The sequence below is a fragment of the Rhopalosiphum padi genome, chromosome 2 (genome assembly GCF_020882245.1).
Source record: "Rhopalosiphum padi isolate XX-2018 chromosome 2, ASM2088224v1, whole genome shotgun sequence".
NCBI lineage: Eukaryota > Metazoa > Arthropoda > Insecta > Hemiptera > Aphididae > Rhopalosiphum > Rhopalosiphum padi.
In genome coordinates this window covers 72,370,228-72,397,043 of record NC_083598.1, presented here as the reverse complement: position 1 = coordinate 72,397,043, position 26,816 = coordinate 72,370,228, and the positions used below count along the sequence as shown (strand labels likewise).

The 26,816-nt window shown below is 31.0% G+C and overlaps 1 protein-coding gene across 1 annotated transcript; it reads right to left on the bottom strand.

Annotated features, from left to right (window-relative positions):
• Nucleotides 1-1,257: 1,257 nt before the first annotated feature.
• LOC132920712 (serine protease inhibitor 88Ea-like) lies at nt 1,258-25,441 on the bottom strand. Its single transcript, XM_060983340.1, has 6 exons — nt 25,113-25,441; nt 6,445-6,794; nt 4,134-4,433; nt 3,863-3,998; nt 3,269-3,504; nt 1,258-2,171 (listed from the first exon to the last, which is right to left on the bottom strand). The coding sequence occupies exons 2-6, from the start codon at nt 6,769-6,771 to the stop codon at nt 1,878-1,880; spliced, it is 1,293 nt and encodes a 430-aa protein (XP_060839323.1). The 5' UTR covers nt 6,772-6,794; nt 25,113-25,441; the 3' UTR covers nt 1,258-1,877.
• Between the last annotated feature and the right edge of the window lie 1,375 nt (nt 25,442-26,816).

The window sequence follows — 26,816 nt, the reverse complement described above, 5'->3', positions numbered from 1 at the left end:
AACAAGCTTCGGCCGGCCGGTACAGTTTTACCGCGGTCGGCGGGAAATTAAATTTTACGCGCCGCAGTGCGTTTTTTGCAACAATAACACATGCATACGTATATATATATATATATAGGAACACGTATAAATGTAACAACGCGGCCCGGCAGCAGCCGTTGTTTCCGGGACACAATAGGGTTTTAACTTTTCCAAATTCGTTTTTTAATTATGCTAATTACCGCCGAGAGCGGACGACGACGGGCCCATTGTGTGAGTCCACACGAGTATAATATTTTATAATTGGTCCGGACGATATCTAACACGCCGATTGTCTACGTGGCGCGGACGATGTTATGGTTATGGCGAATATTTTTATCTCGATATCGTCCGCAGCCGAGTCGCACACAGTGACGGCGGCGAATCCTCTGGTCCGCGGAATATCACGCGTACCGCTCTTATTATTACTCGGTATATTAAAAAAAAAAACCGGCACGCGATGCTGTGCAGCCGCAGTCCCAGTTCGGCCGGTCGCAATACGAAATCGTTTGCAAATGCAGTTGCACGAGTAGTGTTCTCTCTCCTAAGTACGTATACGAAGCGGTGTCGTCTCCGTGACGCGCGTAATTATTTTTTTTATCGCATCGACACGCGATGCGGTTTTTTGAACATTTCATATGTAGCCGTCGCCGTCGGGTGGTAGACGGCGAAGAAAATCTTTAGTTCGTTCGACTTTCGAACAATCAGTCGGTTCCCGAAACAATATACGTAATTTTATCCCACGTATATCGTTCAACTCGAAACACCTCACGACGTAAATTATAACGATGTGTATATACTTTACCTATACGAACGCCGTATTATATCGTGTGCGCGTCATCTGCACGCGCACACGTTATTGTGCATTAAATGTATAAATTATCATAGCGGCGTTTCCAATTAAATTCAGACGTTCGAATTTGAAACCCATCAGACTTAACCGTTCTGTGTGTGTGTATGTGTGTGTGTGTCTCTTTCCATCACACTCTCACTCGCTGAATACGAGTGTTAATAATAACACGTGCAATTACACTGTACATCATCATCATCATCATCATCATCATCATCGTGTAATTTATTTCACTTATAAAACGGTTAACACGCGTACAAAACATTATTGTCTAACGAATACATTACCGTGTAATATAATATATTTGTTCGCACGTATTAATGTATAATTATACAAATTACAAGTATAAATTATAACTACACTTGCATTATTTTCCGATGAACGCCATGTACATGAGAGAAATGTGACATTTTATTAATAAATTGACAAAATGTTTGACTGAACAATATTGATTCGACATCGGCAAACTACGGTGCTTATCTCATAATATAAATATATTTTTTTTATCATAGTAAGTACATTAGTATATAAATAATATATTTTACAATAAAAAAAATCCAAAACATAGATTTATGAAAATATTCTCCCACTTACGATGTAATCCTGTGGGATCTCCGTCAACCTAAATCTTGGAAACTACCTTCGCGTGCCATATTTGACATAATTATATGTGTAATATAGTGTATAGGTACAATCGCGAACGCCTCTACGTTCTTCGTTTTACAGGACAATACACCGACATCCAATTAAAAGCAATTGGCGTAAAATTAGAATACAACATAATAATTAATAATATATATATACATACAAATAATAATAATAATAATGATAGTAAACCTAAAACGTGTATGAATATTTACATCTTAAAACTACGTTATAATAAGCCAACGATCGTAATAACCCTATATAATATATAGGTTGTCTTTTACAATCCTACACCGTGTCTTGTAACCCTTAGTGCACGACACGTCTACATAACTCGTCTGACGACGTATATATGGTCCATAATCTAATTAGATTTCGGAGAATTGTAAACGCCCATAAACAGTACCGACCCGGTGACCTTGTCGAATATGAAGTAGATGAACGGATGATTACACCGGAACTTGAAGGGCTCCACTGGCCTGGATGACCGGGACATTATGAACGCCGTTGCTGCTGCGGCAATTGTACCTTCTTCGTCTACGGTTATTTTTGCCTTGTGTACAGCATCGTCAATGGTCACGTCGTTTGCGTTACCGGTCAACGCCGACAGGTCTACGTTGCCTTTGAACATGTTTCCGATTCCCATTTGCTCCAGTATCTAAAAACAATGTTCACCATACAATAATCATAATATGCCACGGGTTTAAAACAAAATATAATGCTATCTAGATTTTTCTCATATGCAGTACTGTGATTTTATAAGGTTTGGATAGACTCACAAAAAAGTTCATTTTCTGAAAAACGCTTTTGATACTTATTTTTTATGAAATTTGTAAAACAATTTAATTCAATACTGTGAACATTAAGATTCTACATATTAATTTAAATTTATCATGGAAGCATCAATAAATGTATTAAAATTAGAACTAAAATCGTTTTTGAGATTTGTTTTAGATAAAAATAGTTCAATAGATAATATTATTAATTTATAGTAGACATTTAGTAATTAGTAAATCGAATTAGTTGATTAGAACTTTTTCTTTCCATCGTGATTAAAATATTCCGTCGCTTGGGTGAAAAATATTATCAATACACTCATTGTAATATACGATTTATCGATGTACTATATTATAATAGATACGATACGCAGAATAGCAGGGATTAGCATAAGCAATAAATATATTTTTGAAGAATCACCTTAGGAATTCAGATAGTTTTCGGAAACCATCAACATTTAATATACATGTTTATTTAAAGAGAGTAAAGACAAAATCAAAAGATTTAATTCCCCATAAAAAAATATAAATTTCTTATCCATGATGGGCCTGATAGAGTTTCAACAACTAATGATAAAGCATTAATAAAAATATTGTATCTTAAGGAGGCTTAGGTATTTATTAAGGGGTAAACATTTAGGCAATTTGTACTACGTGGCACAAAATTCAACAACCAAAAACAAATTTACAGGAAAACGATCAAGTGATTCGTATAATCATCAAAATATATTGATCTTTTTTTATTATTATTTGAAAGAGGTAATTTTTTTCATATTTGGCATATTTTATTTATTGGTTTCTAATTTTTGTATTAATTTTGAATAACATTTTAAAATACACAAAAGTTTGCACACATAAACATAGACGTTTATCACAATTTTTAAAAATAGTTTTAAAACCAAAGTCCAATAATATCTACATAAAGTCTTTAATATCTTTATAATAGATAATTATATTTATAATTATAAACTCCACTCACCGGCACGAGGTTGTCCATGCTCTGTTCGATGTTAAATTTGGGAAGAGACACCTCGACGGGCCGCGACGTCCATTCACCTGACGAAACAATGTTTTGCAAAATTTTCGTATTGAGCCTCTTACTAAGCTGACTAATTCCACGTTGTTTGTTGAAAGGTGGCAGGATCACAAACAAACTGACATCACCGCCTTTGTATGGGAGTTCCAGTACGTGTGCACCCAACTCGTCAGAGCTCACTACACACACCCAATTAAATATATAGTTAGATAGTAGAATATTATGAGAGGTTTAAAATATCGTTATTTAATGGTGGATTTGAGATGGCAGGTAATGGATGAATCATAGTTTTTTTTATAAATATATTATAATTAAAGTTGTATCAATAATAATATAAGTTTCAAATCAATATTAAATAAAATACAAAATCAATATTATACTATTAAAAATAATAAGCGTAAAGACATGGAAAGCCCTCCGTGGCGATAGTTTTTTTTATAAAAATTTGAATTGCTTGTCACTATTACCCCTCCCTCATATATCGGGTTTCGGGTATATTAAACAAATTAATTTTATTTTTTCAAATGGTGTACTTACGTAAATTGAAAACGCCAGATTGCCACATCATCGGAACATACGCATTTTCGGTTGGTGACGTATAAAATACCTCGTCTTTCGTACTTTCGGAGGAAAATTTCGAGCTCCAAAAACCTTTGAAGTACGCTGCGTTTGCCTATAAGAATATATACACAGGACACTATTAATTATAATACTATAATACTCTACATTACATCGAACTCGTTTTTATTCAGATTCGCGCGTATATAATAAATAATGATGTTAAATATTATTATATGATGATGCTTACCAGCACAAGTCTCGTCTCATACGAGATTTTTCCTTCGGGTAACAGGTCCTTAATTTGCTGATTGGTTTGGTTGGTCACCCAGTTATTTATGTACATCCGAGCAAGTTCGGGATCGACGACGAAATCCATTTTGTGCACCTCATCTTTGAATACGTCAGCAATGCACTTTTGTATCGGAAGTCTCTGAGAAACGAACAGACGATCCACCGAGCTGAACTCGTAATCAGCGCTGGTGTTCAGGGCCCTCATCGAGTGGAACAATTTCTCCATACGGTATGCTTGCATCACGCTCAGTTTGCCCTATACCAATAAATTACGTCAGTCGACATTAAAATCAGTCAAATGCAGTCTTTTAAAATAATTTTTTTTATATTATATACGTATATATTCTACGCAATTTAACAAAGTTTTATAAATGATTTTAAAGAGTTGCAGCATTTTAGAGAATTTCCGAAACACATTTTACTTGGCGGGTTGTGTCTTTAAAACAAACTCTGTGTATGTCACAAAAAATTTCAATTTATTGCAAAATACTAAAAACTTATTAAAAGTTCTATACCGAGAAAAAATTAATCTTGTTTAAAAGCTGAAAACTAGTATAAAAGGAAAAATAAAAATAATCAAAGAAACATACTTTTTCAATGAATAGTATACGAGTTAATATTTACTGTTACTCCAAATTTAAAGGTTATTTTAACTTGAGTTTATTTATCGCGTATACTTATATTGATTACAAGTTACAATATTTAAATTAAAAATAAAATGCTGAAAAATTGAGCATATTATATTAATTATTGTAATGGTTTTAAAATTTATAATTATAATTATATAATATTTAGTCGTGTAAATAATAATAAAAAAATAAGATGGGCACATGAGTACCGCTCTGTTTATTTGTACATTAGGTGTCAAGTGAGTCATTGTTATGGTTGTTTTAAATTTAAATTTAATGATATAATGATGTATGATATTATGATATATTCAATGATTTAGTTATTATAATAAAATATTATATTTATACCATATTATAAAAAATTATATAACTCAAAATGTAATAACATCTTTCTGTAAATATCGTTAAATAGTAAATGTAGGTGTATAGTATAAAAAGATAATATTTTTAAATAAACCAAAAATATTCTGTATAGTAAAATCTATAACAATATAATAAACGTAAAAATTTTAAGTTTCTACGCATATTGTTTTTTCGTTATAACAAAATACGAGTAATTATTATCATTATCATATTATTATAATATCATTACTTATTTATATACTAAACAAATGGTTTCATCCAAATTTTAACTTAAAATGCCTGTAAAATATAATTATCTATACATATTTTAGGTTAAAGTACAATTGTTCAATACCTTTATCCATATCATAACTTTACTATGATCAATATTTACATCAAAAAAAATAATATATATTGAAAAAAGTTTTCTTAGTTATATAATAATTATTCATGAGCTAAAACATTCCGTATCGTTATTAAAATAAACTTAGGTCAGGATTTATATATTGATAGTATTTAATTCGTATCACAAAATTCACTTTTTGGTTTTACCAAATTCTTACTACAATATTAATATTATAATTGTACTTGTATAATTCATGACATTGCATTGAAAATAATTATAGGTATGACAAAAAGTTGTGATAATAAATTCTTAAAATATATCGTATTGAACTAAGTACGCATTTTTATGCAATAAAAAAAGGTTATCATTTATTAAATAAACGTCAAGATATAGTTTCTCCAATTAAATATGCATAATCTTAGTATAAACATAGAAATTCCGTCTCCACACATGACTAATGAATCTGAAAACTTTGTTCAAATACTTTCTTCTATAAATTAAATTCAAACTTTTAAACTTAATTTACGATTTTAAATTGTCACTATATATGTTATATATACTTGTTTTAAAAGTCATAACTTATATAATCTAATTAATTATCAAAGGCTTATATAAAGTCGCATATACTTTTAGAAGCCTGAAATTTGGCATACTCTTATTATTTATTTATATCCTTACCTATACTTTTTTAACCACACAAAATGAGTGCTGTACCTAATATTTATTTTAGAATTATAGTTTTAGTCAAGAGTACTACTTTTATCCCATATTTCACATTTCTTGCAAAATTATTTTATTATCTACAAAGGGAACCCGCGGGTCTTGTTATAATGAAATGTCAATATTTTTCAATAAATTAATCTACACTGCAACTTCTTTAATAAGGTAATAGACGAGCTAAACATTTTTACGGAGTGGCGAGAAACTTTCGATCACAATCATATAAATACCTGTTCTGGTGGTAGATTGAGGAAACGCTTTAAGGTCTCTTCCGTTTCATTGTTACTTAAGAAATAAGTGATCAAAAGAGCCGTGTATATGCTATGAGGCGAGAATATCAAGTTCTGCTTCGGCGAAGCAGTCACGGCGGTTTGCAAGAGCTTGATGCTGAATTCTTGCTGCCGTTCGAACAGGTAAAACTTCCCGGAAAGGAAGTCGTTCAGTGACAGCCCCGGTCCGGGGGGCACACATTTCTGTGCTACGCTCGGCAGCGACGCTGACCAGGTAGTGGTGGCCAATACCGCCAAGCCGATAACACACTTACACAGCCAATGCATTTTCACAACGATCGATAGGTTCCCTGGAACAGAAGAATGTGTGTTTTACATTTTGTTCGATACATGTAATACAGTGTTTTCATAATAATGATGATCATATTGCATCACATGAACATAAAAAATTGTAATATATACATATAAGAAAAATTATTGTTTATTTTTATCATTACTTATTATATACGTAAATATTATCAGCCCTATTTTTATTATTATAATTTATATTTTATAACAATACCGTTTTTATGCGGATATCATATTTTAATTTCAGAATTCAACAACAACTAATAGTAACGTAGTTTCACATTACGTATTGTATATAAGGTGTGTAGAGATTTGATTTTTAAATTCGTCGGAGTAGTCGTGTAGTACGCTGACATTTGACTCCGTTACACTGTAATTTAAATTAATAAATCTTCGTGAGACACCCTGTATAGTGCGTATAATAAAATGTCATTATTATAATAATACAACATGGTACTTTATTACATTTTTTTTTGTTGGTTTTTTATTATATCATAACGAGTTTTTGTTTACTCTTTCTGCTTCTTGAACTTTCCATTATAAGTATGCGTTGCATTTTTCCACGGAGTCAAATATTATTAAAATATATAGTGGCAAAGGCCAAAAACGTTTAACGTAAATTTGCCGCAAAAACCCAACGCAGGTAATTTAAAATCAACTTAGTAACCCGCTGTTTAATGTCCATTGTACATTTATGCACAAGAACTTCTTATCTGTTAAATACAGCACACTCGGTTGTGTATAAGGTGCCTACTGCCTACATATTATACATTATACGTTACCGACACTACTGCAGTAGTTTTTACAAGACTCGCGCGCGCCGGACCCTTTTAATTTGAAGCAATTTACCTGTTTGACTTTAATTACTGCGATAAAGAACAACAAAATAATAAAGTCGAAATAATTAGGTATACGTTGAACGTATAATTAAAAAGCTCATTATTGCGAGTAGTACGACATTACAGCAGAGTGTATAGCTAGATTCTTCGATACATTTAAATAACAATATTTAAATGAGTAATATTCTCAAATCATCCAGACATTTAAATACATATAATTATATACGCGCGGTGATGTGTATAATTGAAAACGGCAATATAATCACCGAACTAATTGTGATATTGTGATGATTTGTAAATAATTTAAACACTTTTATTGTAAAAACTGCATAATTGCAAAGTATTTCATTTATGTTTTAGTGCATATTTTTATGAGTTGCAGTAAACGATGCGCTGTTTGTCGTGTATACTACGATTTTGCTTATCGATTAACTTTAGTCTAAATTCTAAATATTAGATCATTACACAAAATAATTTATTTTATAATATCAATTTTTTCCCGACTGTTATAATATTTGCCACAAAATTTTCATTTGTATTAGTGAAGCATAATGATTATGAAACATTCTCCAATACGTCTTACGTCATTGTAAATAGTTCAAATATAATTTAATTAGTTTGTACAAGTGCAATATACCGAAACCATTGTATTATGATTATTACCTTAATCAAAACAATTCCAAAATTCCAAGTATCAAATATGACGTATTGGGTAACAAAACACCGTTGACGAGTTAAGTTCAACAATACTTAGTTTATCGAAACAATATACGATTGTGTATAGTATATGGGTTTACTGTTTAAGTAAAAAAAACATGCCAAACAGCCAAACATAGTGAATATAATAATTGATCACTGTGAAATTTCCATCGAAATTAATATGTTGTCGTGGAAATGCAAGTAAAATGGAAAAAACAAAAAAGAGGTATAACATTTCCGTCCTAATGCTTCGAAGAATCGAGCGGGGATGATATACCTTTATTTGAATTTTATTTTTACAAAGATATAAATCACTTTTGATGTGCCGAATTAATTCTATCGTCACAAAATATTATCGATTTAAATAACGACGACCCGAAAGATTTCACAATATTTTCCCATCTAATTCAACGAATTGTCTGCGAATAAAACGCGCGGGTGTGTATAGACAGTATAGGTACTATCCTTGGTAATAATATTATTATAGCTATTATATACATACATACATATATATTTTGGTCGTGTTGCCGAGCGTCTATGGTAGTAATATTGCTCGGTCTGACTGTGCAGATAAGTATACGCCTGATGATAATATACATGAGTGATCAATATTATTACAATACCGCGAGTAGAGTGAGTACAACTCTAAACAAAACCCTGTCCAGCTGTATATATGTATATATGGTATTATGTACCGTGCATTTAACCATATGGTCAACGGCGTCTTCGCTTCAACTTTCGATCAGCGACGTCTATATTGTGATAGTCAATTAATAACGATTGCAATATTATGCATATACATTATTATAACAAGCGTGATTTATGGAAACTGTCGTCTGCGCAAACAGCGATTGCGTACGACCGAAACCGATCCGACCGTTTCGAAAGAAATTATTCATAAAAACCTCCACTTTCGGTTAAATATTATATTTTATATATGAATAATAGTATGTATAATAGTCGTTGAATTTTGGATCGACAAAACACGTATTATCCCAAAGAATGGACTTGTGCAATATAATACACACACAATGTATATTATAATATATCATTAAAAAGCGTCTCGAGATTTTAATATACCTATGTATATGAATACTATATTTTTTATAATAATATAATGCGTCGTTTTGTACTGCGTGTGTATAATGCTAATACCAATGTCAGACTGAAAATCCCTTTTCACGAAATCCAACGTATCGGATGGATATTAATCTATTATATATACATTATTTCTATTATTATTTACAGCACATGTTAAAAAAACGAACAATGTTCTATCCGCAATATGTCAACTAATATACGTTTATTATATGTAAAATATACATATATTATAATATATTGTGTTATTTTATAAGTAATGCATGGACATGTACTTGATATACTGTCTACACGATTCGCAGCATTAAAAATTAAAAACGCATAACAACATTATACAATATGTCATTATTGAACTGTTCAACACTGTACCGATAATATCTGGATATATCCGGTATCGGAAATATTTGAAATTATAATAGTAGCTCATACGAGGTATATACAGTTAAAAAGATATAGGTACATATTATATACATGAATTATAATATGTCTCAGAACTTCTGAGAACTTTCTTAGTCAGAAGATCTAGAAAGCAATTCGTGTGCCTATTATTGTTATCAAGATTCATATTTCATACACTACTAATAATTTAATAAAGAATAATATTTATTTATTAACAGTATAATTATAGTATAACAAAAAAATAAATAACAAATAAATGTTTAATTTAATGAAGTCAATTATATAATATAGGTAATGAATAAATAAATAATATAAATATAATCATAAATCAGTCAAACATGTCGGTTAAAAATTAGATTTATATTGTTTTTTATAAGTTCGTGTTCAAATCATGTTATTTTATTTTCACTAATAATTTTATTAAATTTAATTTCGTTGGAAATGTTTGTAATTTTCAACTTTGAACTATATATAGCAGGTTATTCAGAAAACATAATACATCCATGTTTGTTGTAATTTATAATATTATGTAATAAATCACACAACATAAAATCAAAGCACAGAGCCGACGGGACCCCCTATAAATTCATTATGGAGAACCCCTAAAAATGAATACAAATTATACTGTATGGCTAATATGCATATATATTATAGTTATATTTTAGTGGGATACAATTCTTGGAATACTTTAGAAATCGATTTGAGAGTGGGTATACGGTATACCATGATTTAAGGTAGTACTGTATCTTAAATCGTGCAGTATACTGAAATAATTCTTTCATATTAGCTGAAATTATTCCATATTTGTTGTGCAATACAAAATGCTCGTACACAGCTGTCACAAACAATATTGTTCTAATACAATAATCATCAAATAATCCATTAGCTAGACCGCGCCAAGCATAAATACGCGAGTCGACATCTATATGACCATATACATAGGTATTTTATACCTTTATCGAATACCTATACGTGATGTGATAACATACTTTTATTCCTACTTCAAATATTTAAACGCACGATCAAAACACGTCACAGAGACTACGGTTAGCTACGTGTAATATTATTTTAGTTAAATGCATTAAATTTGTCTTATTTAACTTTTTGAAATACGATTTTATAAAAAACATAATTTATAACAGAGTCATTGTTGACATTTATACATAATACAACTTTACACGATATTTATTTTGTTCATAATCCACTCGAAATAAATATAATGAAGGTTCTAATCATTTTTTAAATCTGTAAAAATAGCAATTGTTTAAGTTTTTTATACTATATTATATAAAATTATTATATAGAACCAGTTTTTAAAAAGTCGAGTTTCCCATGTCAAATGAATATCACTATAACAGGATATTATGTAAGTTTTGTTTAATCATGAAGCGGTAGTGTGTATTACTATATCGCCAGATATCAGCTAACTTTGTTTAATGTTATATTTCATTATTCGAAAAGAGTTGGGAACAAATCTATATATTTAAATAAAATATTAAAACAAATTCAAAGAACTAAAATCGATATGATATAAAAAAAAGTTGCGACGAACATAATATTATTATATTGTAGACCACGCGATATACTTTTCTTACAACTCATGTAACTCGTGATGGAAATTGTAAACACACTTTTAGTGTGCGAAAATGAATCAACAGTTAAGATTTCATTTTTATAGTTGTGTATATATAAAGTAATAACAATGAATCAGTCTTTATATATTATGCGCCTGTCAAAAGGCGTCCGTGCCGTATTGCTTACATGACAAAAAAACGTATATGTATAATATACACTACCTACGTATATCTGGGCCTGAATATGTAATATAATAATAATGCGTCGGGTGACTGCTTATACTCTTTATATGTATATATTTTATTTTTATAACCGTAATACGTAAGTATACTTGAGTAAATATAATACTCGAGTGAATATTTATTTTATATTTTGATACAATACAATAGATCGTCCAGGTTTTCGTTAAAAATAATAATAATAATAATATAAAAACAACAAAATTATCTGAACAAACCTTGTCTTTAATATTGAGACAAATAAAATTGTTTACCGATTCGTGGGACAATAAATTGAAACATTTTTGATGGGGAAAAAAATGTAATATCGTCATTATTATACGCGTATAACCGCGTTGGCTGCTGTTATATTTTTTAGTTGTGTATACTCGTATTGTTATGATAAATGGATATTATTTCACAGTAGCTGCTGTAAGTCTGCAACTGTATACATATAATAATAAAACGGCTCAAAAATAGCTCTTGTATAGCCGCGACTATTGTGGGTATTTTTACTTTGAACATAAAACCTACGACACACAAATTGTATTTGCTTGGAGTTCTCATTGTCAAACAAAATTAGCATATACAATAACAATGTTGTTATATAGTTGAAAATGTGTGTATGAACCATATGATGTACGAATATGCGTTCCTATAATTGTATTTAACATTCTATTACTTATCGTACGTCCAAAGTAGTACATAATAATACCTTGTCCTTTATCATTAAACACAATGTTGAATGTAAATTTTAAAAATGTCTAATGTGTAGATATTTAATAAACTTCTTTAATTTATCAACAACAAGGATATAATTTTTAAAAAAATATTACCAACAAACAGTTTTTTATTTTATTTTTAGTCGAAATAAATAAAAAAATTTAAATTCATGAGTTATAAATTTAATATTTTTCTATTAACTATATTAAATATCATTATTAAACATCCCTTATTTAAAGTTGATTCATTTTGCACAAAATATACTTTTTCAACACGAGTATCCAAACAATGAGCGTATAGTTAAGTTATCAGAAGAGCATATTGAATTATGCTCAAATAATATTATTCAAGTCCTCTCTCCAAAGGACAAAAATGATCTGTTTAAACTTATTACGTATTTTTATCTTATTTGTTTTTTAAATAAATATCTGATAATATTATTTTTTTTTTCAAAAATAAAATTTTAATATGACAAGTTGTGATGAACAAAACATTTTCTTTAATTATTGATATTAAAAGTCACGAAATTTAGTTAAAACATGAGCCCGAGGAGGGTTTTAATTTTTGTAACATTGTTCAAAACAATAGTAATTTATTTATTTAAGTCAAAATTATGTATAAAGGTGAATAATATTTGTTTTCAAGTTGATGGAAACCATTTTAAATTATTTATTATAATTAAATTAGGTTCGAAACTTTGAGATCTGATACAATTCAATAAAATTGTATGTAAAATTATATATTTATATTTAATTCATTACGTATCGTGCTATACCACAACTGTTCTACCGGTAATATTGAAATCAATGTTGAAAAACTGGATTATTAGATTTAGGTTTAAGTTTTAGTATAGGTAATGTGATTTAATTAGTATTTAAAGTTACAAAACTAATTTGTAGTTATTGTTTTACACAACCTAGATATAGTATTATAATATTTGAATAAAATAAAATAAATTATGTATAGGTAGGTATACTTATTTTATCAGTAATAAAAATATGTTATTATAGTTAATCAAAACAAACAAAAAATAAAAATTTTAATGACTAAAAAATTTATAAAACGCATTTTAAATAATTATTTTTCCTCTTAAGATTGTTAAGTGGCAATAATATTATAAATATGATTTATTTATAAGTTTTTTTTTTATAATTTAAAAACACAATCATTAAAATTACAACTTGTGCGTGTATAATAATAATTTCTGAGCTGCAATTAATCTAAATTTAATAACATACTAATGTTTACAATGTATTTCGTAATTCGTAATAATATGATAAATGTTTTTTAATATTATTACACTTTATTTAATTATTGCACTGTTAAAAATAGAATGGTGTGTACCTACATATTATTTGAGTACACACACCTGTGTGTATATAATATATTGTTTTCATTTAGACGACCGTTAAACGGTAAAAGTTTTCAAAATAATGTGGTCCTATAAGTTAAGCATATTAAATTAATGGTTATCGAATTGATATTTTTTATATAAACGAAACAACTGGGGTATCTGTGTGGCAGTTCAATAAAAAATAATTAAAAAGAGACAAAATAATATATACTAACTTTTACGTTGGTTTCCCGTGTTAATTTTAAGTAAATCCGATTATTAAGTTATAAAAAAAAACAATCTAATGCACAGTTTATTTTTTGTAGAAATAATAATTAGGCTTTATCTGTATACTAATTACTAAAAATTTTGTAATAAAAAACCGCTCGGCTTTAATTCTTATGAATAAACAAAAATATAAAACAAAACAAATAAATGTATTAATTAATATTTAGATACTCATTGAACGGGTTAAAACTAAAAAATTTAGTGAAAGCAAAATATTGCTAAAAGTACTGTATTTTAACGTATGCTGGTATATTACGTAAGACTAACGTCATTAAATCCATTCGCTTTCAACAAACATTTTTCAAAAATAAATTATACATATATCGAGTATAAAAATGTACTTATAAACATTAATCACTTTTTTTTTTTTTTTGAGGAAAAAACTGAACGACTAATTGATTATATTAAAATAATTAAAACGAAAACATGTCGCTGAATATTTTTTTTTTGTGCAACAGCCAAAAGAGACGTAAAAAACTGACCTATTTTTTTAACGACCTTTAATACAGACAATTTCACAGCAGGACTGAACATTGCAACGCACGCAGTCCACAGTGAACTGTTATATAAAATATTATAGTTTTTGGTCAATTTGGGAAAAGAAAATATATCAATAGTAATAATTTACTCGGACAGGGAAAATGATAGGTATTTATGGTTGTAAACGGTCAATTTTTCTTCGAACTCTTAGTCTAATGCTCGCACCATATATAGTTTCAAGCGGTATAAAAGTATAGTTTCGATAAAATAATGTGATAAACGGGTTAGAAAGAGTTTGGAAAAGTTGTCCTCTTTAAAAAGGCGGATAAACAATACATTTTCGGACTTAAACTGCAGAAATTCAGTTTTGGTGTATTCGTCGAACTTTATAATTCTCGCACCGGATGGACGTTATTGATGTATTATTATTGACAAACATTTTAAAAACGGTGATAATTGATCATCGGTTTTAAAATAATAATTCTTAACAGATCATGTTCTGCTTATTATACACAATAACATACAGGGTGTTTGAAACGTTTTTAGAGCTCATCGTAACGAACGAATAATGAGTAAATAGGTACCCATCGCCTATTTTCATAAGAAATAACTTATAGTCATCATATCGTATACTATCTATAGCAGAATTTACAACTGCTGCGCAAACATTTCATAACTGCGCTATCCGAAATATTATATTATGACACGAGTCGATGACGACCGAATAAAACGAGTACGTCGAAGTAAAGACTGCTGAAAGACTATATAGGTACTCGTCGCACCTAAAACGTGCACTGTAGTAATACTGTACAATAATATTATAATCACGTTATTAGCATATCATACGATATTACACAATCAATTACAGTATAGGTGCAAACGAAACGGCTAACGTGGGCCGCGCACAATGCGAGCGGCGGCGCAGAGCTATCGCGGGCGGGGAGATAGCGATAATAACGAGCAGCTCTACGGGCGTCACGTCATCGAGAGAGTGACAAGGACGCGCGCGCGCTTTACGCGACCTATACGACGACAATAACAATGTTATGGTCCGCGAACTATCGGTATGGGTTGCGAGTGATGTGCATTACGCGGCACTGCGATAAGTATAATACATAATATATTGTATTGTGTGAGCGCGGCCCGGTGCGAATGAAATTGGGTTTTCGGCGGGAGCAGCGTGTGGGAGGAGACGGCGCTCGGCGGGACGATATAGGTACCTATGCTGTATAATATACGTATATATGTGTGTGTGTGTGTGTGTGTTGCGCTATAATTTTATGCCGTTCGTGCAGTGTGTGTGTGTGTGTGTGTGTGTGTGTGTGTGTGTGTGTGTGTGTAAATAATATGGAAAAAAATAAAAAAAAGTCATTTGTGGCGCGTGCACGGCACATACGTATGTGTGCAGTCGCATAGGTATAGGTTATTCACGGCCGAACCGGGCGAGAGGAAATCGTCGAGACGTGACAAACTCGGGTTTCCCATTATTATATTATAGTTTTTTTTTTTTTTTTTCATTATTTTTTCCCTCCGATCCCAGAGCGCTATTCCGATGTTTTTGTGCCATTTCCGATAACGCCATCGCGATGACCTCGAGCGAGCAACCGGAAAACCCACATGAGCCTGCAGACAGAAAACGCTTCAAGTGTACCCATAATATACAGTAATCGTTGAACGTTGTACAATACGTTTAGCGTATTATATGGCAACAATATTATAATACATTACATTGTCGCACCGTACGTGGCCGCTCACGCGTGGCCGAATAAGAATCGATGGCTTTTTTCATTATTATTATTATTATTATTCGGAATGCGCGCGCGTTTTGTAATTCGACTAAGACTAGGTACCTACGAACAGTGATAATAATGCATTATCTAAGTCCGTGCACACTTCGTAGCTTTACTGCGACATCATAAACCATAAGTCGCGCGTTGTCACATTATACATGTATTACAGGTATACCACATTACCGCGTGAGACGCGTCATCGTTGCGCATTGACGAAGACAATTTTACCATTACGGCATTGCCTATTATTATCGCTGTCCGTAGCCGAAACGACCTAGGCACGAGATACCTATGATATAATGTGGTATTATTACGCGTGTATGATGTAAATAGTAGAGTATATTTAACATTACCGTACACCGTAATCACCAATCGGACATTGAAACATATGTCCATAAATGGGTTGAATGACATAACAATAGGGTGGCTACAGTTGAATGATTAAAAGAGAGACTTATGCTCTGACTTAAAAATAATCACACTCGTGACTTACTTTTAGCAGAAAATCTTTTTTTTTTTTTTTCAATAATATTTGAAAATGTCATTTCATAATCCGATAATCGGAATTGAAAGTACACTCATCTAATTTTAAACGTTTAAAATTTTAATTTGTGAAAAATGTAAAAAGAAATAAAAAAAAGTCTCACTACTTTTATGGACGGGTGTGGGTTAGATAATTTTAATATTCCTTTACCCGTAATCATTCCCACTAAAAAAATCTTGGAATAAAATAGTTTAACGATTTTCTGAAAAAGTGAAGATTCCGTTTTAATATTGTGGTCACTCTAATTTAACATAATATTTTTATATTTATATGTGTAAAGATCCCTGGAGGTTCTCGATTTTCGATTCGCGTCTCAAAGTAGTAGAGAAGTAGCAAAAGTAGAAACATGCGTTGTTGCGGGGCAGGGCTCCAGGCGAGAACAAAACATAAAAGATTCATTATTGTGTTAGCTGGTTTTAATGTAGATTATACATTTGTACCCAAACGTACAGAAACTATAGACTTTTGATGATAAATTAATTAGTGCATATATCTTTCTACGCGTGGAAAAAACTACTGCGTGGTAAACTACATCGAATTAAAAATAACATGGGTAATCCTGACAGTCACCGTCGTTTAGATAAATGTATCAAAATACATCATTTATTTTGTATCTTTCTCGATGTCATTAACTATGACAAGTTATCTCATAATGAATTATATTGTCATTTATTACGATTGATCATGCAAAAAAAAAAAAAATCACCACACTGATATAATATATATTTTTTTCCAGTGCAGTTTTTCTTTATTATACAACAATTATAAAATATAAAATTAATTTGCCTGTAGCCTATATCAAACCAAAAAAAAAAAAAAATACAACAATTATATTAAATCCATTGACACTGCAACTGTAGTTTATCAGAAAATATAATTAATCTCGATTTTATATAATTTATTAATGCTTTAGAATTTATAACCATCTCGAATAATGATTATAAATATGTAGGTACTACGATAGACACATGCATTGGCATCAAACGCAAGTGGTGACTGATGAGCGTATTATAATGACATTATCTTACAGGAACCTTAATGGTATATATTTTGATGAAAACGCTTCAAGGCCTAGTGCGAAAATCGTGGGTAACCCGCCAGTTTAATAAATGTGTTCAATATCATTATAAATTTATAAAAGACTGTGCCAGTCGACACATGTGCAGAATATTCATAATAATAGTATCATGTCAGTGGGTATAAGCAATACATTATAAATTATCATAAAATGATATTAGATTGTTATTCAATAGTTTAGCTCGCTTCGTTACACGATCGTAATATTATTGACAAGCGATGATAGATCGGCACGAGAAATTTGAAATGAAATCGTTACGATAATTACATATTATTAAGTGAACCTATCGTTTTACGCGTTTCCCGGAGAATCGCAAAGATACACTTCCGCCATAGTAATACAATAAACATCTGCACGCCCGTCGTATGTTATAATATAATATTAATATTAACGAAATTAGATTTTTATTACAGATGATATTGAACAGTAATAAAATCATATAAATATTAAAGTATAGCTATATAGGTATACGGCGCCACATACTATTGCGAACGCGAAAACGTGTTTCGAGTTTCTGAGTACCTAACTTGCCCCTAAATCACGCTCATTTCACCAACCCCCCTAAATCTCGTCGAGGAATTTCGGAGTCGTCCAAAGTAGATTAATTTCAAACTCTAATAGTATACACGACGTGTTCGGGGCAATAACATTAGTGCGCAAATACCACCTGACACCAAGCCGATTTAATTAAAATACATTGCGCATCAATCAATTATTGCATAGCAGACTTAAGAGGATTTAATCGGCAACGGCAAAACAGAAATACCAACAATATACAAAATATAAAAACATTTTAAATATAAAATATTTGTACTGAATAATACGCTCTGGTTTTAAAATGATGAATATTTGTTATATTCTTTACAGCGTTTCAATCAAATAATCATATAAGGGCTGCTGTGTATACAAATTAAAATTATTCATAAACAAATGGTTGTATAATATTGACGAGATTCCACGTATCGGAAAATTAGGTTGCGTCAAGCTAATGTCGGTGACAAGCTATTCAATTTAATATATTAAAATCGTCCTACTCTAATAAAATGTTGACACAAAAAAAAACATAATATTAAATCAATTAAGGGCTCTCATATATTCTATATTGTACGCGGAAACTTGTCCTTTATCGTATTTCACCTGCAAAATTAACTTGTAGCAGCACACCTGACACCTATTCTGGATTACGCGTGATAGTGTGTATTAACTTATATCCATTATCGTTTATACTAATAAAGGTGTTGGTACAGTTTAATGTCTTAGCTTAATCTTTCTTTCAATAATAATGACGATTCTACTTTTAAACCTTAAACAAAATAAAAATATCACTTTTTCGCTTAAATGTATAGCAAAAATAACAACGACGTTTGAACTTTTATTGTGTATTGTTTTTGATATCAAATACAAATCGATATAAGATAATTTTAATGAGCAAAATATCCAGCGGAGTGTAGACAAATATTACTCTCTCTCTCTCTGTAATATGCTTTGCTACGTTTAAGTTTGCATAGAGGCTTTTTCGTTTGACGGGTACTTGGAGATTAAAGCGCATAAATTATTAAAAGCTCAGATGAACTAAAATAGTATTCTCCAGTCTCCTCTAAATATTTAAAGTTGTAGCAGAACATTTAAAACGATGTACATAAAATATTGTATGTCCTTTTATATACACTGCGTCAGAAACTCGTTGGATCGACCTGCATTTATACAAACGAAAGGGTTTCAAGTCTTGCGATTCAAAGTATAGCGCCAAAATGTTAATGAGCCAATTTTTTAAATACTCAACACGACGAATAACTCGGAATTCAAATCTACGGTCACAAAAACGTGATATTATCGGAAGATATCAAACAACAATAAAATGTTTAATTAAACGACGGAAATGCCTAAATTCGGCTGCTAAATAATATATGTTTATAGTTATAGTAGTTACGTTTGAATGTGGAATTTGCCACAACAATTAATATATGTGATGCGTATGGCTGCTAGTATATGTAGTCATTAATTTCGACCGAAACACAAAGTCAGAAATGTATGTTCAAACAATCGTATGCAAAATTAGGTCAAAATATTTAATTGTTGAATTTCCCGAAAGTATAATACAAAAGCCACGTTTCTTGATTAAACACGTAACGAGTCGGAATAATATAACAATAATAAATTGTTTCTTTCGTATACGACACAATAAAATTATAAAACAAAACGGAAATCGAAAGAGACGTGTTCGGCCCAGCAGGCTTCGGCTGCTGCGCATTATGATCAAACACGTGCGATATTACGACAACGACGACTCGAACGAACTTCGAGTAGTACGAAGTATGACTCGTGTTACGATAAGTTCAAAAAGTTTACATTTTCCTTTCTACCAGACAATAATCGTAATCGTTTATTATTTTTGAGTCCAGATTACTGGGCCATTTTAAGACCACAGTATCCTGGCCGTGCATTGTAAATCTGTAGGTATATATGTACCGCGTGTCCGTTTGTTGTGCACCGCATACATAATAATATAGTAATACTATTCGATACGTATTATCGAAAGACGCCGATTGCGCGACGGGTTCGCTGTCGCGACGATTTCAGTCGTCAGTCGTCAGTCGTCGCCGCGCAGAACTGATGTGTATGCTGTCTATGTATAATATACGTAGGTAATATGCCTGCGGGAGAAGACGATACACCGACGGACGACATAACATTTTTATGCATTTATACGCATATTGTAATAAACCTAATAATATGGCGACAATATTACCTATTATGACAGCTCGTGTTTGTCGAAAAATTCGAGAGAAAGCAGCCGAACAGCACTTGCGGTGCGGCGGGGAACTCGGCGCGGTAATAGACCATAATATGCAACAACAACGACGACGATAATAATAATAATAATAATACCTATAATATAATATGTCGTGGTATTATATTGTTATTATTGTTAGGTATATATTCGATTCCGCCCACCACAGATTTGTTTTTAGCGACCGACACGTTGCGTACTCGCGTTTTATACAAATAGTTCATAATATTATCATATTATTATTAGAATGCCGTCTGCAGCAACGACAGCTGTCAAAATCGTTACGTGCGCACATCTGACGTTTTCTGATTATTGCGATCTCCGGCGCCATCAAGAAATATTACGGAGATCGCTTTCACGAGCATCCGGTCCATATAATTTATAATATCAGGTAATATATAATACATCGACGAAATGGTATACACGATCCCGATAAACAAATATTATAGTAAATATAATATAGTTATATTATGCTCTCAGTTCCGAAACCGTGTGTGGCGCCGAAGATCAACTACGGTATGCGGATCGCGGGTCGTGGTATAGGCTCTGTGTTGTCGTTTTTATTATTAATAATAATAATACTGTCATAATCATTATTACGCGAACGGCGCACCTAATTATTGCATACAGATAATTTAAAAAGGGCGGCAGTAGGAGGCGTATACCACGTCATAAGTACTTGCATACATAATATAATATAATGGATGTGTATAGTCATACATTAGTGTATACATAACGATCATAATATCATAATAATATACACTGTGTCGGGTTTCTGTTCCATCGCCGAAATGTTATCCAGTTGTACGTCTTACGCACGCAACGATATCGGTGTATGGTATGATGTTAGATGTAAACACATAGGTATATAATATATAGTGATGCGTAACGATATAGTAACGACATTAATTCAAGTGTCCGCAATTCATAATATCTGTGTGTGTGTGTGTTGTGCACACGACAGGTTGGGTCTTGCTCTTGTAATGCATCCTATAGTAATCCTACATAATATTATTACAGTGTATTATTATGTGTTGTTATTTTGTTGTCGTTATTTTTCTAGAGAAAGCGCCATTCCGGCACACGATTTTTCTCGATACGTCACCGAAAACTGTTTCTAAACTTTTCCATCTTATGAGTAGGTATGTGTATTATAGTCTATAGGCATATAATATATCACATAACACACGGACCGGACGATTGCATGATAATTAATAATCAACCACCGGGCACCGATTAAAGCACTTCGCTTATTTTTTTTTCCATTGATAAACGACGATCCAAATTCATTTCCACGTTAACTTTTTAGTTTTGTTTTTCTTTTAGATCGTGTTTTAATATTACTAGGATTAACTGTATCGATTTAACAAATCGAAAACTTCGTAATAGTTGACGTAACTTGCAAGAGTTTAAAGTGTATTATTTAATCTTAAATATCAAATTTAACTTTTATATAGATTGGTTGGTATATAGTTTAAAAATATCATATTATACGAATAAAGAACACACGCCTCGTTTTATATATATATATATATATCTAATATAATATGTCATGTTCGAGGATCTGTAAAATAGCGTGAATAATAAAGTTCTGACAATAATTGAAAGTTATATGTCTTTCGGTTTAAACTGCTTCTATATCGCAAAAAAAAGTATATATGTATATACGAACTTTGTAAGTAATCGGTACTTTACTAGGTAATTTTTCTCTGACGCGCAGAAAACTTCAAAAACCTTTTTAGTCTGATCGATCACTGTGGCAACAAACGGTTTAAAAGAGAAAAAAGTGGTCTCATCTTATTTTATTTTTTACAACCACTCTAGACCCGAAACATCCAAATCAAATTTAAGGTTAACATCTTTTACCTACAAAAACGCATATAATTCCCCTGGTTCTATATTCTGTTGCCATATTTATGTTATGTATTTATACTGAAATATTGATCTCAAAATATTATTATAATGATACAAATACAAACACTAAAGATTTTATAAGAAATTCCTCGAATATGGATCTAGCGCATGATGTACAGAGCAGATGAGTTTTATAAAAATTGTATGAGTAATATATCGTGCCGTAAACTCTAAACTTTAAATTAACTTTTTGAATACAATTTTTCGTCTTAGTGTGATGATTCAATCAAAATATGTAGGTAATAACTACTTATTACTTGAAATAATGATGTTTTGTACATCATAATAAATATTATAGTATACCTACCTATATTGTGTAATTAAAAATAAATTATTTTATTTTGAAACGTTTGTATTGAGTACGCTTCCTTGTATGTAAGATAGAACTATTAAGATAGAACTATTTGCAAGAGTATAAAAACATTCATTATCTATACAAGATTAGGAAATTTAAAAGGCGTTTTATTTTTATTTTTATTTTTTATTAATTGTATTGTATCTACTTAAAATTCGTATTCAGTGTAGCAATTTTATAAGATGTTTAAGTGGGTAAAATTAATGTTCAAAGAAAATACTAACTATAAAATACAATAACAAAAACAAAACGATTTCGCAAAATATAAATCGATATTTAATTAACTCGTCAACAAGAAAACAGTGCTCAAGTTCCATTGGTTTATTTTGTTTAAATTGTCTTCAATTTAGGTATTAATAGATTTTGTAAAAATATTATGAAAATTAAGAAGAAGACTTTAAGGTCGGGGCTATACACTTACTCCGCGTGTTCCAAGGAGTTTTTTTATCGAATTCTAATTCATTGTATTATTAGCTATACACAACGAATATGATTACGCATCGTTTTCATTCACGTTGAAAAACGCAGGTGAACTTGTGTTTTAGCAGACAAACGTCAACAAAATAAAAATGCCAACTCCTAATTTATATTGGTTTAAATTAGGAGGAACTATACTCATAACGAAAAACTCCGCGGAATATACAACAGAAAACGTTGTATATATAGCCCCGACCTAAAGCATATTTGGTTGTGCAAATATTAATTAATATATAAAATAATATATTTATAATAATATTGCTTTAATTTATAAATAATTTAAAAAAAAAAAATCACATTGTAACAATAATAATAAAATATTAATTGTTTGACTTTTATAGAATATTGAATTAAATTATTAAATTATCGTTTATATTAAAACTTTGAATCTCGTAAAAACATACTCAATACTTATTATACGTATAAGATGAATAAATGACATCATTTTATTTGATTATATATATTTTAGAAAGTGCTGAATTTATTTGCATTAAATATATTATAAACCGTTAATTTAAATATATAATTTTAATAAAAATATTTTAATGTTAAGTTTTATATAATTACATAACTAAATATATCTATAACCAAATAAGTGCATTATACACTATCATAGTAAATTCAGTTCATTGTTAAATATTAAAAAATATTTAGCTACTATTATAATATTATTATTTTAAGAAATATTTACATATTATACAATATATATATATATATATTTACCTTATTTCATAATATGTTAGCACGTGATATTTATGATTATTACAAATTAAGTCAACGGTTTACTTAGAACTTATACAAGTCCAATATTCAAACTAACTGATACATTTTTTCCACGTAAAAGTACACGTTCGGACATGCGATTATAAGTAATATTTTAGTATTTTAGATATGACTTAATATATTAATTAGGTACACCATTGTGACATATATGAAATTATCTGATCATATAAATATTATTATTTAATAACTATATAAATAATATTAAACATACTATTGATTTGTATTGGAAAACTAAAACATGTTCATAACACTAACGCTATAATGGTTTAACTTAGTAGTCGGATAAAAATCATCCAATAACAAGTTATTTTTTTTCTAGTTAAGTATTCAAGCATTCATTATTTCAAAATAATTTTAAAACATTATTAAACAACATTAAAAAAAATATATATATATGATTAACTATTTTTTATTGTTATTATTATTTTTAAGTTTTCTACGTTTTTAAATGACTGCGTACATTTTAATTTTATATTCCCAAGCAAAATATCTCTCAGAGAACTTCAATGTATTAAATGGAATTTCAAAGAAGTTCTTGATTATAGTTACAACTTATAAGTGCTTATTTAAAGTTTAGTTGAAAGGGAAACTCCTGCGTTACTACATTCCGCTTATCTAAACATTAAACACTTATAAGTTAAAAGTTATAAGTTTTAAAATGTAACTGATAAACTATACTCATTATAGTCGTTGGGAATTTGATTTTTATACATTGAAATTCCTAGAAAAATCTAATGTGTTGGAACATGCAATGAAATGCGTGATGCATGATGTCATTCAAAAAGAGAAGCGTTAAAAATTGTAAAAAAAAAAAACTATCATTTTTTCAAATAAAAAAAACATTCATACTTTTTGAAGTAATGAAAGTTGAATTTCAATAAACCAATCGCCCTGTATACCATTGAGCGATTAATAATAGATAATATCGTGACTTACCTATCGGGGTTCGGATCGGTGATGATCTAGAGATCGTGTGTCGCGCTTAGGCAGGTTTGTGAATACTTCGGATCAGTGGCCACGAAGTTCGGGAATCTCAATAAAACGTCGGCGGAGCACGTGTGCGATCGGTTCGCTCGTTTTATCACTACAACGGACGTGTCTTAACGAAACGTTTCAAAGCGCGTCCGGTTCGGTGCCGTTCGGTCGGTCTTGTGGTAGCACAGCAACAGTGGCAGTCGTAGTAGTAGTAGTAATAACAGCACGGGAATGCGGTGTCCGTCTGGTAAATCCCATGGCCGACTGGACGCACGCGGCGGTGGTGGCTTGCAATAATAATATTACAAAACCTTCGGAAACACTTTCACCGGGAACGTCATCGCAGCCGACGCGTTCCCACCAATCCGCGAACCGCCGGAACCGATAATATTGCAGTCAGGTGGGCCAAGCGAGCGGACGCGTTATGGGCATGGTGTATAGGCAGGCAGACAGGCAGGTGGTTTACTGGTATATATTATATCAAACACTACCGAACTGGTAAACATAAGGCATGTCGTAGGATTATAGGCCACCCGAGTCGTCATCAACTCGCGGCGTATACGCATTATTATTATGCACATAATCGTAAGTCGCCCACGCAGACCCGAATGACGTCACGCCACGGCAGGGTATTCCCGCGCGCAGCGGCCGAACTTGACGCAACAATAAAAATATGATCAGTGTCAGCAACTACAACACATACGTCGTCTGTTATGCGGTACAGAATTCGGGACACAAACACTAACACGACTTCGAGAAACTCTATAAATACGTGAGATTTCCGCGCCCTCGACTAGACCGCAGTCGATATAATATTATATACTATATAAAATAATATATAGTATACTATCTTGTCAAATTTATATAAATTAAATTAGTTGGAAAAAAATTTAACGATTACCATGCGATCGCGGCCGACGTGCCGATAAAATATATAACATGTACTACATAAATAAACGTATACTTACGTATTTCTATACACTTCCCGAAGAAAGTGACGAGAGTCATCGCCGCGGTTTATTCTGCCGCCGTCCTCGTCAAACCTTGAGACGGTGTTGGTGGCCGCCGCTGCAGAGATCCGTTGGACGATGAGTCACTATATTACTATACCGACGACGAACGGTTTACTAGCATAGAGCTTATTTGCCCGGATGCACGGCTCCCCGGGGCACTGAACTATGAATAACGCAAGCGAAACCGCTATACTCGAAGTTACCTCTCGAAGTCATGAAAGTCGACAATTGTATACAAATAAAATCAGCTATACGCCTATACGTGAGTTGTCTTTCGACGAATGTACTCTAAATTTTATTTTATCGTGTAACAAAAAATATTTAGTACTAGTTCCCTCTCCTTCGTCCTTAGGCAGATAATAAATGTTTAAGTGGTAAGTGGTTCTTTAATGACTCAAAAATTGTTTAATATTAAATATATATTATATTGTGGATCAAGAAGTCAAAAGGAAATTTGAAATAAACAATACACAACTTCTTCAGATCACAATTTATATGGACATAAAAAATCAAATTCAAGACATTATTAAAATCAAATGATAAACAAACTGACGTCAAAATAAAAGAAAAAATAATCCTTTTAAGACTAGGAGTCAGACACACTCAAATAACACATGGTTTTCTGATGTCAAAGGAAGATCTACCTTAATGG

Coding starts and splice junctions, on each gene's coding strand:
- LOC132920712 (XM_060983340.1), bottom strand. CDS start 6,771: ATGCATTGGCTGTGTAAGTGTGTTATCGGCTTGGCGGTATTGGCCACC. Junction 3,999..4,133: donor ATGAGACGAGACTTGTGCTG/GTAAGCATCATC, acceptor ATATTCTTATAG/GCAAACGCAGCGTACTTCAA. Junction 3,505..3,862: donor ATCTGGCGTTTTCAATTTAC/GTAAGTACACCA, acceptor GGGTGTGTGTAG/TGAGCTCTGACGAGTTGGGT.